We start from the raw sequence: 16,543 nt of genomic DNA, 5'->3' as shown, positions 1-16,543 counted from the left end.
TCAGTCAGACTCAGAGACAAAGTGTATTTTAAAATGATTTATTTCCTCATTAAAGTCGTCATTTTCCCTGAATCTCAACAACAGAGCTGACGAGTGTAGAATGCGTGTGACCGAAAGAGCCACAAAAAAACACATTTATGGGAAATAAATCAGGTTTAAAATACACCAGAATCATCCTTAAGCCTTACATACTGTTTATTTTTACATGTGATAGCTATAAAAACACATATTTCTTTAAGCTGGACTTCTCCTAAATGTGACCCACAGTGTGTACAAAAATAGAGATAAAATGCATCAATTTAAAAAAATATATATATATTTTTGTGCAGCTGATACACATTTGTATATGCTAATGTGTAATTTTGACCTGTGTTAATTAAAAATCAAAAATCAATGTCTGAAGGGGGAATTTATGAATGTGAATTGTCGTAGACACTAATTATGAGTCCAAATATGAACAGTATGTAAAGGGTTAAAGTGGACAAACGAGGAAAAACAGCCTCAGACCTGCTATATATGTAAAGTTTAATTGATTAAACCACAAAGTAAAGTAATCTATAATAATAACGACTCTAAACCTGGAAAAGAAGCAGTTTTAGGAGTTTCATGATGAGTTTAAAGCTTCGTGTTCACATTAAAATAATAAATAATACAAAACCCAATTTTAGAAAATGGGCACAACATGAAACCAAAACCTTTTTTTCTTTTTTTGGGAACCTTTATTGGACTAATTAGGACAATTTTAAAGGCTGGATCATTTTGAATAATTCATGTCATTGAATGATAGAAACAATCCCTGTTACATTTGTGGGGTGTTTTTATCTGTTTGATGTGCTAATAACAGTCTAGTACTTCATTGTTTTTTGTCTCTAGTGTCATTATTTCAAATTATAATTATTTATAGAGGCAGTTTTTTTGTTTTAGCAGCAACAGACGAGCTTTGAATCCTTTCTGTTGCTCGTTTTTATTTGTGTTAAAATGTCGGGGAATAAATCCTGAATCATCACAAAACGTCCTCTGAGATTACCGATGATGTTTGTTGAGTTTAAACTTAATTTAATACCCATCATGTGAATCAATGAAGCAATGTTGCAGAAGAATATGTTTAATCATATTACTAGTGTTCCCAGTTTTCCACATTTTGACTTCACCACTGCAGGTTTTATAAAAGGTCTCCTTGCTTAATAAATGGCTCAGTTCTCTCCTTAATTTAGAAGCTCTCCAAACGGAGAGCCACAATGAGTTAAAATAATATAATAATTCATCTATTGAATGGTGCGACTCTTTTTGTTAACCCTCCAAATCTTTAGAAACCAACAATAAAGCGAAAATAATGTACAAAGGGACATTTCTTTTATGAACCTGGCAGAGCTGAACAGAGTATCAAAATATGTGTCGGTATTCATGTACCTTCTGTGTGTGTATATGTGTGTGTGTGTGTGTGTTGGCCGCTGACCGGGTGTGACAGTCTGTTGGAAGCTGTCATGCATTTGACTGTTTGTGGCAGCGTGCCCAGAAAACTGTGTGTGTGTTATTTATTTCTACGAGTGAGGCGAGTAGAAGCTGCGTGGATCTTTGGGTCAGGACTGTTTGTAAATGAGAAAGAAAGATGACGTAATTTATGATAACGTATATAGCTCCTCCCCCTCCCCTGTTTTCATTATTACACGCAAGCTATATGTCAATCCCAACAACCTTTACTGGTTTAAGTCAAGTCAGTTTTTATTTGTATATCCAAATATCAAATCACAGGGTCTTTATAATGTGTGCAGTAATACATCCTATAACCTTTAGGGGATATCCCTCAATTCAGATACAGAAAAACTCACTTTAATGGGGGAAAAATGGAAGAAAATCTCAAATATTTTCTTATTTTATATTCGCAATGGATCAGATGGCTGTAATGTGAAATTGGGGGTTTGTAAGGATTAATTATCACCTGATTTAAAAAGTACAGAACAGCTCTTTGGAGTTTTAGCCTCTTTTAGCTCATATTTTTGTTTTTTCAGGCAAGGAAAGGCAGCTTTATTTATATATCGCGTTTTATACACAATATTTAAAAAGTAAAAATTGGAAACATTAAAATATACAATTTTTTTAAAAACAAGAAAATCCAATTATAATATAAAAAGAAAACAGTAATGAAAAATAAGAAGAGAGCAAGAAAGCAAAAAGCTTGACTAAAATATGAGAGTTCAGCATAAAAATAATGATTCGTATTATAATAAAATAAAAATCAGCTCATTTACTTTACTGCAAGAGGCCAAAAAACTCTATTAAAGCAGCTTTAAGTGTGTGTATATATTCAGCAGAACAAATTCATGTAATGTAATTAATAGAAAGAATGATAATTATGTTGAAGGATCTTATGTATTATACCCAGATTCTTTCTCGCCTCAATAAAAAATAAATAATGCAGCTTTAACTCAACATCGTGTCATTTCCTCTCTCTCTAGGAAGCGGTGACCCTGCCCTGCTGACACCCTGCTTCTCCTGCCCTCCCCCAAACTCTGCCCCCCCACCCCCTGTCCCGTTTGGGTCTCAGTGCTGCCGGCGGTGGATTGGAGCACTCTAATTGGAGGCTTTGCGAGGTGGTTTTTCGGTCTGGCGCCGCCTCCCCCCGGGGCCGGCGTGCGCTCCCAGCAGCCCGTGGTGCCCTGCGCCCCCCCCTCCCCATCACTGCACACCAGAGCCAATGCCCCGGGTAAGACCAGGACCAGGACTTAGGACCCTGATATATTACAGTGGTGATGGAGGAATTTTCAATGTTCACACCTGTAGTTTAAATTTGTCTATCTGGTCCAAAGCAGAAAATGTTTTAGTAGAAGTAATTTCCATTTTTTTCAAGCAAACCAAGAGTCATGAACTATGTTTGGGCAATATATTGATATTATATCAATATTGTGATATGAGACTAGATATTGTCTTAGGTTTTGGATATCGTGGTCAGCTTTGTTATCTTGTTTTCTTACTCTTAGATCAGATAGTTTGTGATTTAAATCATATTTTGCCAGTATTGACTGTACAAATGTCTGTGTTTAGGCACTAAAATTAAAATAAAAACACTTTTGTATTCATATTTCTCAAAGTAAGATATCAAAGAAGTATAATTTTAGTATTGATTAATAGAAAAACGTTATCATCAATACATTTTAAACCAAACCCTGTCATCATACAAGCAGCTACCTTCCTCTTTGTCACCTTTCTTGTTAAATCCTCCTCTTCTTCTCTGCAGGAGGAGGCGTGGTGCGTCCTCCAGGAGCCATGTGCCTCCCTCACACCAACAACATGGACAGCAAGCTACAGGGGACGGGGCCGGGGGGAGGGGCTTCACTTCGCTCACGAGGAGGAGGCGTTCCACTGGAGCCCTTCATACACCAGGTGGGTAGAAACGTTTACAGAAAGGCTGAAAGAAAGTTAGAGCCTCTTTCATTTTTGTCTGGAAAAAACACTTTTACTCAAATAAAACCACCTTGAACAGCTGTTTTTCTCTCTTAACTGTGTGTGTGTGTCTGTTTGTTTGTTTTCAGGTGGGGGGTCACACCAGTATGATGCGCTACGATGACCACACGGTGTGTAAGCCCCTAATCAGCAGGGAGCAGCGCTTCTACGAGTCTCTGCCTCCAGAGATGAAGGAGTTCACTCCGGAGTATAAAGGTCAATCTCAACTCTCTGATGGATGCTTGCTGGATGTGTTGGTCAACTGTTGATACCTAAAAACTCTTCTCAATACTTACTGTGTGACGTTTCCCTACAGCTCTATTATGAGATGGGTTTAAGTATCCTCTCATCATATCCTGTCAGTACATGTTTCATATCAGGGGTGTCAAACATACAGTCCGCAGGCCAGAACCGGTCCAATCAGGCCCACTGAATAACTATGCAAAGTGTGAATATTGCAGAAAAGTAATTACAGATTTTAAATAAAACATACTGTTATTCTTGCTTATTTTCACTCACCACTCACAGTCAAGGCTCCTGATCTGGCCATGGACGTTCAAATTAATAATTGACTTGCTACGTGATTCAGATTTGAAGAACACATTTTTCCTTGAGAGGGCCTTAGACACATTTTATCTCTGTCTCTTATCAGCGTACCTCCTGAATGGTTTATTATAGTAAAGCTATAATATATATATATATATAGATAAGATAAGATATTCCTTTATTAGTCCCACAGTGGAGGAATTTACATTATTACAGAAGCAAAGCTGGCAGTAAAAATAGAAGAGCATCAATAAAAAAAGAATAAAGAACAATAGATAATATAATAATAAGTACAAAAGCAATAAAAGCAATAGTAGTAAAAAAAAAAAGTAACATTATGTAAGACTAATATTGGTGTTGAATGATCATATACCTGAGTTTGATATTGTTAATGCACAGATTTTAAAGTGAGAAATGTATATAGAGCTGCTAGAACAGGCTACAACATATATAAATATATATAATGTGTATATGCAATGGTTTTACTCGACTGAAATGAGTTTGACATCCCTGTTTTATCGTATTTCACTGCAGAAAAAACAGCAGATGTGTTGGATCTGTTGCAGCAGAGCGACTCCAGTGAAGACTTATTGATCTTGGCTTTATGTGTGTTGTGTTTAGGCTGTTTTTTGATCAAGATTTGTATCTGTATCTACTATCGCTTGGAGTGTCAGAAGCATCCATGTGTTACTATCAGCTCTCCATTTAGATCTTTTCTGCTTACTTGCTAACTAGTTTTCATGCACCCTCAATCACAACACTTTACACTGACTCAGGGCCACAAAGGGGAGTGCAGTCAGTCTGCCGTAGCAGGATGATTAGTCATTATTATTCTGGTAGCATTTATACAAAATATACTTCTAGGCACTCGTATGTGGCACACGTTCTCGTAGAGCGCTCTTTCACTTGAGTGTCAACAACTGTCAGCGGTTTGCGGCGGTCAATCCTCTGCAGCCACAACACAAGATTACAGATGAGTTTACTTTTGGATAAATCCATCTAATCTGACAGCAGATCCAAACAATACTTAACACCAAAACACACAATGAAAACGGCTCACAGCCACTAATACATAATAATAACCCACCCTGCCTTGTCTAAATCAGTTATTGATAGAGGATAAACACCAGTTCAAAGAGCCGAACACACACACATTTAAAAGTAGTGCATTTACTGTAAATTATTTAGTTGTTTTTATGTTTTTTTATAATTCACTGAAGGATTAGAGCTGCTTTCAATAGAAGTGGAAAATCTCATGCACCATCTTGCTCACTGCTAGACTGAAGACTAGACTGGTTTTCACTGAAAAGTTGCATTAATAATGAAATCAGGCAGCACTAAAAAGAGACAGAGACAGCATGTGGGTGTTTTTTAATTCTACTTTTGTGGCCCCTCAGCTGCACCTGTCACACATTTAGATGCAAAGAGATATATCCAGGTTTTTTTTGTTGCTTTCTGGGAGTTTTTTTTTTTTAGGGAAACTGCTGTGTAAGTTAAACATGGCTCTAAATAATCTTTTACTCTGATGGGTTTTGGTGACTGATGGAGTGGCTGGCAGAAGGCAGCGAGTGAAGGAAGTACGGATGTTTAATGGAAGTGAAGTGGTTTAGCTGTTCTGCTCTTCATCGCCAAGCACGTGGCTGTTTCCACTTGCTTTTTTTGCTGTAGTAACAGATCCAAACACACTGTGATAGCCAACACACCCACACACTTAAAGACACACACACACAGTTTTACACATCTCATCTTCTTTTACCTGTATGGGACCTATTAATCATGTCCGCGAATTATGTAAGACAGGAGAAGATGACGAAAGTGAGGAGAGGAGGAAGGCAGGAATGAAGAGAGGCTGGGAGATGACATGTCATATCAGGAAAAGCACAGGTGTAACTAATATTATAAATGATGGCTCTGTCCCATTTAGGTGTGGCTGTAAATCTCTGCAGTGAGCCCACATAGACAACGCCCGGGCCCTGACACTGAAACACTTAAGATCGAATGGAGTCATCATTTTAGTTTCATCTCTCTTTGAGGTCGAAATGTTTGCATTTTAGACACTGCAGACATTTTATGCACTGAATCTAATCACAGGTTTTTATTATATTGTGGGGTCACACAGGAAAACTGACAATTACTCAAAACAAAATCAGCATGCAGACAAAAAATATCGAATTTTTGAATGTGCTTTTAATAATAATAATACATTTTATTGTTAGAGCACTTTTAACAATACTCAAAGATGCTTTACAGAATCAAAACAATAAAAGCAAAGAGAATAAATTAAAACTTAATCAATAAAAGAAATGCAGAGAAAAAGAAACAAAATAGAAAGACAAAACAAATCAAACATTAAAATTGGATTTGAAAAGGTGAGTCTTGTCCCATAATGTAGCGCATAAAGGGAGTGGAAGTGCTTCTTTTCAACAGCAGACTTGTCATAGCAGTAAAGGCACAGGTGTAACTAATAACATTAACAGTGGCTCTGTTGTATTTTTGTGTCCTAGAAAGCCAGCGTGCACCGAACCCTGATATGATACCTGCACACATAAAAGGAGTGCAGCCATTATTCATGTTATTAATTATGTGCTTCTAAAGAGGTGGATGTGTTAAATATCTGAAGTTAAAAAAAAAGGTCTATAAATTACAAAGCCTGGTGAGAAAGCTTTGAAAAGATTTTAAAAAAACAAAATATTAAATATTAAATCCCCTACACACACACACACACACACGGAGTGCACTTGTAGGTTGTTTTCACTGATTAGACCTGTGTGCTTGAATAGACCTCTTCTAACTGTGTGTGTGTGTGTGTGTGTGTGTGTGTGTGTGTGTGTGTGTGTGTGTGTGTGTGTGTGTGTGTGTGTGTGTGTGTGTGTGTGTGTGTGTGTGTGTGTGTGTGTGTGTGTGTGTGTGTGTGTGTGTGTGTGTGTGTGTGTGTGTGTGTGTGTGTGTGTGTGTGTGAATTGACTCTCATTAACCGTACCTTTTGGTTTTGTTGCACCTGTTTGGGGTGAGAAAAATGAATAGCTTTTTAATATCTCTCTAATTCAACATCATGTAATTCCTGCTTTGCTCAGCCCCAGTTCAACCAGAGCAGAACCCTGATTATGAAGAATAAGTAGAAACACCTATGGGGGGGTAGCAGGGACTTTTAAATGCCGTTAACTAAATCATTATTTTGCTTTCTCTTGAGTGGTTTATTTGGCTGTGGCGCTGCAGTTTGATTGACATCTGACACCACACATGTTAACTATGTAATACTGACTTTCAAAACCTATATTGCAACATGGTAAACATTATACCTGCTAAATATCAGCATGTATTGTACAGCCTCATAGAGTTCCTATACGTAGCTGAAGACCCTTGCTTCCTCTTGTCTCAGATGAGTGACAATAATAAACAAGCTATGACTTTGGACGATTTTCGAGGCATTTCTTTTAAACTATTCTTTGCTCTTTCATAGACTAAACAACTAATCACTTGGTTAAGAAAAAGAAAATCTGACCTTTTTAAAAAAAGAGTTTATTTCTATCAAAATGTCATCAGCTGTTATTTTGAAACTCCACTCGGTTTATTCAGCCCGTGCCGCACTGAGCTACTTTACATGAGACATAATGGAAAGGTTTGTGTGGATGGAGAATTCCCAGTGCGCTGACCTGCAGTTACTAGTGTGTCTAGTATTCTCACCAGTCCACCTTGTGTAGTGTTATGGGTCCCAGTGCCATGACAACAGCGGTCCATAAGGAGTCTATATTTAGCTCTGGATCTCTGCCCACTACCATTGTCCTGCTGATTGAATCACCGAAGACAGACAGCTGCCCAGGAACGACTTTCTCAATCTGTCAAGTTTATCTCCCCCCCAAGAAACCTTTTTTTATATTATCTTATTAAATTTACTGCCTCGTGTCGTAAGTGTGGAGATGGAGAAGAAGTCTGACTGTCTGTTTACATAGCAGCCACTCTATACCGTTATATATTTCAAATATTTTACTTCCCAGTGTGCTCAGTTGATTTCCCTCCAGTGAGCCGACTGACGGTGAAATTTAATTTGGACAAAAAGGGAGGATGTTTGGCGTTTCACTCAGCGGGGATGATGTGCTCTACTCTGTGTCTGTGGCTAAAAATAACAGCTTAATGTTTAAATAAAACATTGTAAGACATTCCTATCTGGTTATTTAATGCATAAACAGTTCCTCAATTGAATTTCCAGAACATTTAGTGTATCTCTAAAAACAGATGTGTAGTTGTTGGGTTTTTTTTGGTACGTATAATTAAAAATAAATAAAGAAATACAGATCTGTGGCAACACAATAAGACCCTACAAGGCTTGATTAGGCTAAACATAATTTGGATCGAGCCGCACTCGTCTCGGTTTTTAAGAACTGAGGCCCCCTTTTTTTTTTAAATGCAGTTGTTGGCTGCTTTCCATTGTTGAGTCACATTGCTGTAACTTTTCTAACCTCTGCTGTTTCTAGGCTTCAGACGTCAAACATTACATAAGATATTTCCAAGTATTTTATAATATGTCTGTCTTGGTGTGTTAATAGGTACGGTATGTCGGATATTTCTAAACATCCTGTCTGTATTTCTCGCCGTCCTGTCAGGTGTGGTGCTGGTGTGTTTCGAGGGCGACTCCGACGGCTACATCAACTTGGTAGCTTACCCTTATGGAGAGAGCAACATGGAGGGAGGGGCTGGAGAGCACGAGGAGCGTGATCCCCCTGAGAGGGAACAGCCGAGGAGGAAACACTCCCGCCGCAGCCTTCATCGATCATCCTCCACCTCAGACCACAAGGAAGAGCGGGCAGACAGGAGGGAGGCGCATGACACAGACTCCTCTGATAAGTAAGATCATATTAGATCTGCTTCACAAACAAGAGGATCACAAGCAGCATTTTTGCGGTATTAATTATACTCACTTTCTCCTCCTCCCTGCAGTCTTGGAGAGCTGAAGAGTCCCAGACTCGACCCAAAGATCCACTCAGACGTCCCCTTCCAGATGTTGGACTGGAACAGCGGTTTGAGTTCGGAGAAGATCAGCCACAACCCCTGGAGCCTCCGCTGCCACAAACAGCAGCTCAGTCGCATGAGGTCCGAATCAAAGGACCGCAAACTCTTCAGTATCCTTTTCCAGACAGTCACACCCACCGATACTCAATGTTGTTTTGTCATTTGAAAAAAAATCATCTTAAATAGAGATTCACTTTCTAGCTTTTAAAACATCCATCCACTGAGGGAGACTATGAGATACAGTTTAAACCATTAGTATGTCAAAGTATTGTTTCTGAGATCAAGAGTAAACTTTCACCTCCTAAGATTATGCGTTAGAGCTCACAGTTTTGGCTAATAAATACTAATGCAAAAAATAATGCAATCAAAAGAACAGTAGTACATTTTATCATCTATAAATTTTCATCCTCTGTCACTCATACCTTTTGAAATTAGAAACCACAAACATCAACAATTTCTGAATAACAACATCTTCTTTTATATAATTAGAAGCATGAAATAAAATCCAGTTCAGTGTTGATGAAGGAGTACTTGTTGGGAACCTCTGCGTTTCTGTGTGAATCTGACAGCAAACATCTGAGAGAAAGTAAAAATAAAAACCACTGACCTTGTTCTCAAACTGAACTCATTAAGCTGTGGGCTCAAATTAGGGTCACATTAGATATTGAACTTGTGAAATGGTGCTCAGATCACTTCAAAGCCTCTAACTGAGCAGAACAGAAAGTATTTGAGCTGCAGCTGTGACAAAGGGCTGGTAAAGGGTGATAAATAATGTAAATATATAAAAGCTCTGCTGCAAATCTAGTGATGCCAGTTAAAGTCATATTACTGCTGCCTACAGCTCTGACTGTGACTCAGTGGTTTTAGTAGGCAGAAACCTTGTTTACCTGTACAATAAGAAGCAGGCGCTGTATGTAAATGTGAGTGAGACTGTGAGGAGGAGGTGGAGGAGGTGGAGGTGGAGGTGGAGGTGGAGGAGGGCAGGAATGAAGTGGAGGGTTCGGAGTGTCTGCGGTTATTAGGTCAAAGGTCATATTTTGATCTTCAAGCTTCAAAGAGACCAGACTCCAGCTGCCTGGAAAACACAGCTGAGGAAAAGTGACACACCGTGTCCTCAACAACGTCGGTCTGTCTTCTATCAAAACAGATTCAACAAGGCTGCTGTCAGCTCGTATTATGAAAGATAGCTTTCCACATCACAACAGATGTATGATACGTTCACTTTATTGAAATTATCTGCGTGCAGCGTACATCTCCGAGGATGATAAGACTTTCTCGTTCTGAGTTTTATGGAGAAGAAAAGAGCTTTTTCAGTGTTTAAGCCATTTCTGTAAAAACAAGAGCTCAATTTAAATCCTTTAGACACAGACAGACAAAAAGAAGATGGCATTTTTATGTGTGACACAAAGCACAATAACACTGTGACAAAGATGTGGAAATACAATAAAAGGGGAAAATATATAAACAATTAGCATATTTGTGTAAGGCAAAAGAGCATTTCCTCCACTGTTGTCTTGACAAATCCAGTTTAATGTACATTTCCATTGTGCTAATTCCATCAGTACAACAACTTGACTGACACATTCTTTTTTACTTTGTTCACTTTTGGTTAATGTTAATTTTCTGTTAGTTTCTGCAGATGTTTCAGTTGCTCAAAGGACACAATCCTCCCCTTTTCTAATTGACTTTAAAATTCAAAACATATGCAGGAAGTTTTTTTTATTAACAATAGATTCCTAATAGACAATAGGAAAATAATGGAATAGGAATCAATTATTTGACTTTCAGACAAATCAATAAACCTGAGCATTCATCTTTAAACTGGCACGGCTCTCCTGCAGCGTCACATTAGCTCATTTAATATAATCTGCTTCTAAAAAATGTGGTCCACTTCTTGCAATAAATAAGTGTTCGATCAAGTATAGAACAATATAAGCTGTTGGTTTTATCCCTTCACCCTCCATAAAGAGAAGACAAATCTGTGTTTTAACTAGAATTGAAAGATATTGGTTCGATATTTGTTTCTTAACGGCAGCACTTCTACCAGAGTTCCTGTTGTTGGAGAACGTGGTTCACCACTTCTCTTACCCCTGCATCCTGGACCTGAAGATGGGCACCAGGCAGCACGGAGACGACGCCTCCGAGGAGAAGGCGGCCAGGCAGATGAAGAAATGTGAACAGAGCACTTCAGGGACGCTTGGAGTCAGAGTGTGTGGCATGCAGGTAGGGCAAATTTTTTAAATGACTGTAATGAGCTTTTCAGTGATGAGCTCGAAACAAATGAATGAAATGTAAAACTCCTGTGAGTGAACAGAGACGTCTTAAGTGCATGAGTCACTGCCATGAATGCATAAGAAGGGCTGGATAGGGCGCCGCTGCTCAGCCATCAGCCGGTTTTTTTTCCCCCAGAGGTCGCTTGCGGTATTGCAGCAAAAAAGCCTTGAGTGCCCCAAATAGCATTTTCCTGCATAGACCACCACTGTTAAAGAGACGTCTGTAAATTGTTGAGAGGACACCTCAAACTGCAGACAAGATCAATTGACTCTTTCTGTTATGAATTTTTGTTCCATTGAGATTTTATATGTGTAAAACTTTCCTCAAGCCAAGAAAAGTTATTAAAAAAACAGTGTTGTCATCACAATGTAAAGCATGTGGGCCGAGTGGGAACTTGCAGGCAGGGCCAGTAGAGGAAACACTAGTAGGTAGTTAGTAGCTTTATTTTTATTATATTAAAGGTCAGACAGTATCACACAATTTAGATAACACTCCCTGAGCCATAACAACATTTAAGACAATTAAAAACAATTTAAGTCATAAATAAACATTGACAATCTATAAGGGCAATAAAGTGCAATATGCAATATAAAAAGGTGCAAACAGCAGCCGTGCTTGTGGTAACAGGTCATATGTATTTAAGGCATACTTTTATATTATTTCACAAAAAGAGATTTGATTTGTAGTCCTCCAGTGAGTGTGTGGGATAAGGGGATCAGACCAAGTTCATTAGTTAAACAGTTTGGGGGAAGACCTGCAAAAAAAAAACCCAAAACCACTTATTCAATGGGACACATAACGACAGGACACATAAACCCAGAAGCTAGAAACTTTTTCTGGCGTATGCACCAGCCGAGCAATTCTTATAGGACTGAATTAGCAACATTTTTGGTCTGGTATCCAGCTCTTATAATACATCCATGGTAACCGCACCTACCCAAATGAAACACACACAAACACAAACACTGCATTATAATGTCAGTATTCATTTAGGTTTAAAAAGGGATACTATGATTTGAATTTATTTTGAGAATCTGACTGCATGTTAAAATACTATCAGATATGATGTATTACATATTGAATAATCTAATGTTGAATTTAAAGAGAGACGTTTCAGCCGTTGCTCTCTTCCTCTCGTCCCTGCAGGTGTACCAGCTGAGCACCGGTCACTACCTCTGCAGGAACAAGTACTACGGCCGCGGCCTGTCGATCGAGGGCTTCCGCCAGGCCCTCTACCAGTACATGCATAACGGCAAAGGCATGAGGCGGGACCTCTTTGAGCCGATCCTGAATAAGCTTCGCAGCCTGAAGACGGTGCTGGAGAGGCAGGCGTCGTATCGCTTCTACTCGTCGTCACTGCTCATCATCTATGAGGGAAAGGTGAGACGAGAACTATAAAATGTGGCTCCAGAGGAGTGAAAGAGCCCTGGATTTAAACATATATTCACCTCAAGTTTTGAATCTTTGACGTCTAACATTACAACAGTGTATATATATAAGTATGTTTGGTCCCCTTTAATAAATAAATAAATGTAACTGTTATCCGTTACATTTAGAAATTCAATTAGTTATGAAAATGTTGATGATAACAAAGGAGGTTATATTTGAAGTCAGACTTTCAAGATTTTGCTCAGGAGGGTTTTTACCTCATTTTTTAATATTTAACGTGTTACTGAATACATATATTGGTGTTTTTAATTCTTTGAAATCAATATGTTTTATATTTTGTACATAAATCATGACATGGGCTTAAATGGTGTCACAGTACCAGTTAAGCCTATACCAGACTTTTGACTTTTTTCATAAAATCTTTATTTTATATTCCAAAATCTACACTAATGAATATATTTTCAAATGAGAGATAAATGTTGCTTTTACAATTACCCTAACAGTTGAAAACATTGGTTAGAAAAATAGAAAAATAATCAAATGTAATAAGTTACATTACTTTGATTAAGTAATTGAAATAGTTACATTATTTATTACATCTTAAACAGAGTAACTAGTAATCTGTAACCTATTACATTTCTAAAGTCCCCCCCCCCCCCCGGGTCTGCCTCACTGGTCTCACTGTGTCTGGTTCTCTGTAGGAACCTGAGGGCCCTTCAGTCCTCGGCTCTGGGCAGCATTCATCCTGGCAGAAGACCCCCGCGGCCCCCGCAGAGCCCCACTGTGTCCCCGTTCCGCACGCGCCTCCATTCCCCGACGCCCCCTGTGAAACGGACATGAGTCAGAACCCGGGGCCACCGCCCTCTCAGGGACCTGGGCTGACGGCTCCGCTCCCCCCCTCGTCTCATCCTCCCCCACAGGCCCCGCCCACCAAGTCAGACTGCCACTCCTTCCTGCCCCCGCCCCCCTCGCCTCGCCCCCATCCAGACTCCTCCGCGCCCTCTCCCGTTTTAAACCCCTTCCCGCCTCCCCCCGTTTCCCAGCCCCAGCAGCCCCCCCTGGTGGACGTTCGTATGATCGACTTCGCCCACTCCACCTGTAAGGGTTTCCGCGGTGACACGGCGGTGCACGACGGGCCGGACCGGGGCTACGTCTTCGGACTGGAGAGCCTGATCGAGATCCTGGAGAGCCTGCAGGAGGACAACCTGCCATAGTCCTGAACACACACACGGAGACACACACGGACACACAAACACACACACACACACACACACACACACAGGGACACACACAGGGACACACACACAGGGACACACACAGGGACACACACACACGAACACATGTTGTGAGTTTGTTCAGGTCGTACAGTCAGTGCAGGTTGTACTGCAGTGTTCTCAATAACCGAGACGCCTCGGCTGTAAATATGGAACGGGCGGGGGTAAGGGGGGGGTCCTCCCAGAGCGTCACCATGGCAACGTGGGCATTCGACAGTCAAGTAGTTACTATAGCAACGGCCAGGAGGTGGGACAATTGGAGCTGAAATGGCTGCAATTTAAAGCTGATATATGGAGAACCTGTCTGTCTGAGGCTCTGCGCAACACACACACACACACACACACACACACACACACACACACACTGCACTTCTATTCTTGTGAGGACCCTCATTTACATCATGCATTCCTCACCCCCCCCCTCTATCCTTTAACTTTTAACTTCTCAACTGAACAGCTAAAACCCCAAAAATGTCCTCGCTCCTGAGGTCTGAAATTCAGATTTGTCCTCACAAAGATAGATGACTCGATACACACACACACACACACACACACACACACACACACATCCTGGGAACAGTTGTCTGTGGAGCTGTTTGACAGAGCGTCCTCTCTGATGACCAATCAGCTGAATCCCAGGGACCGCCCACTGAAGTTGGCCAACACTCACGTTAACCCCCCCACACGCCACCCTCTTCTTCCTCCTCCTCTTCCTCTTCTTCTTCACTCCTTACCCTCCCCACTCACCCCACTCTCACTCCCTCTCACAGATCCACTCCTCTTTTCTTCTCCCTTCTCTACAAAAACCAAACCTGGACAGGTGAACAGACTCTTTTAGCGTTACCTTGGAAACGCTCCCGGAAACACATCCAAACATCTGTTAAAGCAATAGATGGCGATGATAGACAGCGACTTTTTTTTTTTCTTTCTTTCTTTCTTCAGCAGTGCAGAGGGGCGGCGTCGTGCCCCACAGGGAGATAAAAGTGCATCATAGAAGTAGAGTTTAAGGAGAGAATAGAGATGATTTCTTTTAAAAAAAAACAAAAAAAAAACAAAACGCTGTATTGTCCATTTTTGGGGCTTAATTCAAAGAAACGTTAGTAGTTGGTGTCCTGTAAAAATCATCCTCTGGGTTATTGTGTAATTTTGGAAGCATAAGTGTTACTTTACCCAAATTGTCTCATGATGAAACGTCTCAAAAAGGATAAGTCTGGTCATTTTCTTCTTTTTTTTATGTCAACAAATTCCACAAAAAGACCCAAAAAACCAAGAATGAACTCATCTACTAAACAAGTATCTTAGTTTGTGTAGCCAAAGCCTGAAGTATCTTATGGCTTCGTGCCGTAGAGCTCCGTCGATGTCCAAAAAAACTATTAAAAAAACACATCAGTCACTTAGTTAGTTACACCAGATGACATGAAAACACACACACACTGTAGTTTATTTTAACTCAATCCCACAAACATCATCCTGCTGCCAGAAATACTCAAAATAGCACCAAATCAAATTAATCCTAAATTAATAACTCAAATGAATCCGCTGTTGAAAATAGCAAACAAACACATTTCCTATTTGATTAACACGAGTCCAGCCTTTTTTTATTATTATCATTATTATTATTACAAATTACACTATATATTTGTGAGATTTAAAGTTCTTTTTCTAAATATATATAATTATTTCGATGACATTTTTTACGCCTTTTATTTAATAGCAGACAGCAGAGAGGTGACGGGGACGTCAGTGGTTCACGATCAACGCCTTAAACCCCTTAAACTGCCACGGTGAGCCTAAAAGGTCGAGTTTGATCTTGAAAACAGCAGATGACACAAAAATAATCTACTTTATTAAGTCCATTTAGTAGCTTTTCCAGAGCTTTCAGTCTTCTGTAGCAGATGAAGTTGCTCAGTTGTTGTGGATTTATACATGTTTAAATTTTATGGGGGTTTTTTTGTTGTTTTTTTTTAAAAGACTTCCTGGTGATTGAAAGCTCCGGTACATCTACTAAATGCACCTTTATAACACAAATGTTTTGTCATCAGCTGTTTCCAACGTCAACAATGAACTTAAGGTGTTCATTTTTAAACCCAACGTGAACGAGAAGTCCTGAAAATGCTAAAAAAAAAATTAAAAAAGGAAATATTTGATCGTGGTTCTACAATCAAAAGCTCCAGAAAAGCTACTAAATGGACGTCACAGATTCACGTGATGACGAGGGGTCGAACCAACACGTTGTTAGTTTTTGGGCTTTTTATGGGATTTGTTGACAATAAAAAAATATAAAATAAAAACAGAGCTATATTCTTTATGATAGGGCTGGGTGATGTATCGATATTAACGAAGAAGAATATTTTTCTGATATATAGCTTATATATAAATATAGATATGTTTTATGATAGAAATCACAATATGGCCAATCTGTAAAATCACAAAATAATCAGACTGATTAACTTTAAATCAGATCAGAATATAAAACAAAAACTTATGTAACTTTTTTTAAATTATAATTTGCTTTGAATGATTAATTTAAACATCAGTTTATAAAACATGATGTATTTAAATCATCATGAATCCACTGAAAGCTGATAAATATGTTGAGTTATCACCCAGCC

At 39.4% G+C, this 16,543-nt stretch overlaps 1 protein-coding gene across 2 annotated transcripts in view; it reads left to right on the top strand.

Moving 5' to 3' along the window:
- The window catches only part of ip6k1 (inositol hexakisphosphate kinase 1), a 36,100-nt gene extending 20,029 nt beyond the window's left edge, over positions 1 to 16,071 (top strand). The window contains exons 2-9 of one of the 2 annotated variants that reach the window (XM_062415580.1): positions 2,457 to 2,704; positions 3,236 to 3,381; positions 3,531 to 3,657; positions 8,589 to 8,829; positions 8,923 to 9,104; positions 11,042 to 11,217; positions 12,415 to 12,648; positions 13,359 to 16,071. In XM_062415580.1, coding sequence (XP_062271564.1) covers positions 3,265 to 3,381; positions 3,531 to 3,657; positions 8,589 to 8,829; positions 8,923 to 9,104; positions 11,042 to 11,217; positions 12,415 to 12,648; positions 13,359 to 13,871 — 1,590 coding nt within the window. In that variant the 5' untranslated portion in view covers positions 2,457 to 2,704; positions 3,236 to 3,264 and the 3' untranslated portion in view covers positions 13,872 to 16,071. Of the gene's footprint in view, positions 1 to 2,456; positions 2,705 to 3,235; positions 3,382 to 3,530; positions 3,658 to 8,588; positions 8,830 to 8,922; positions 9,105 to 11,029; positions 11,218 to 12,414; positions 12,649 to 13,358 lie in introns of both variants that reach the window. The other variant, XM_062415579.1, reaches the window with a different exon arrangement.
- Positions 16,072 to 16,543: the final 472 nt, after the last annotated feature.

This window comes from Scomber scombrus, chromosome 3, assembly GCF_963691925.1.
Source record: "Scomber scombrus chromosome 3, fScoSco1.1, whole genome shotgun sequence".
NCBI classification, from domain to species: Eukaryota; Metazoa; Chordata; class Actinopteri; order Scombriformes; family Scombridae; genus Scomber; species Scomber scombrus.
The sequence above is the reverse complement of the archived record's forward strand: the minus strand, read 5'-3'. Positions and strand labels throughout refer to the sequence as shown.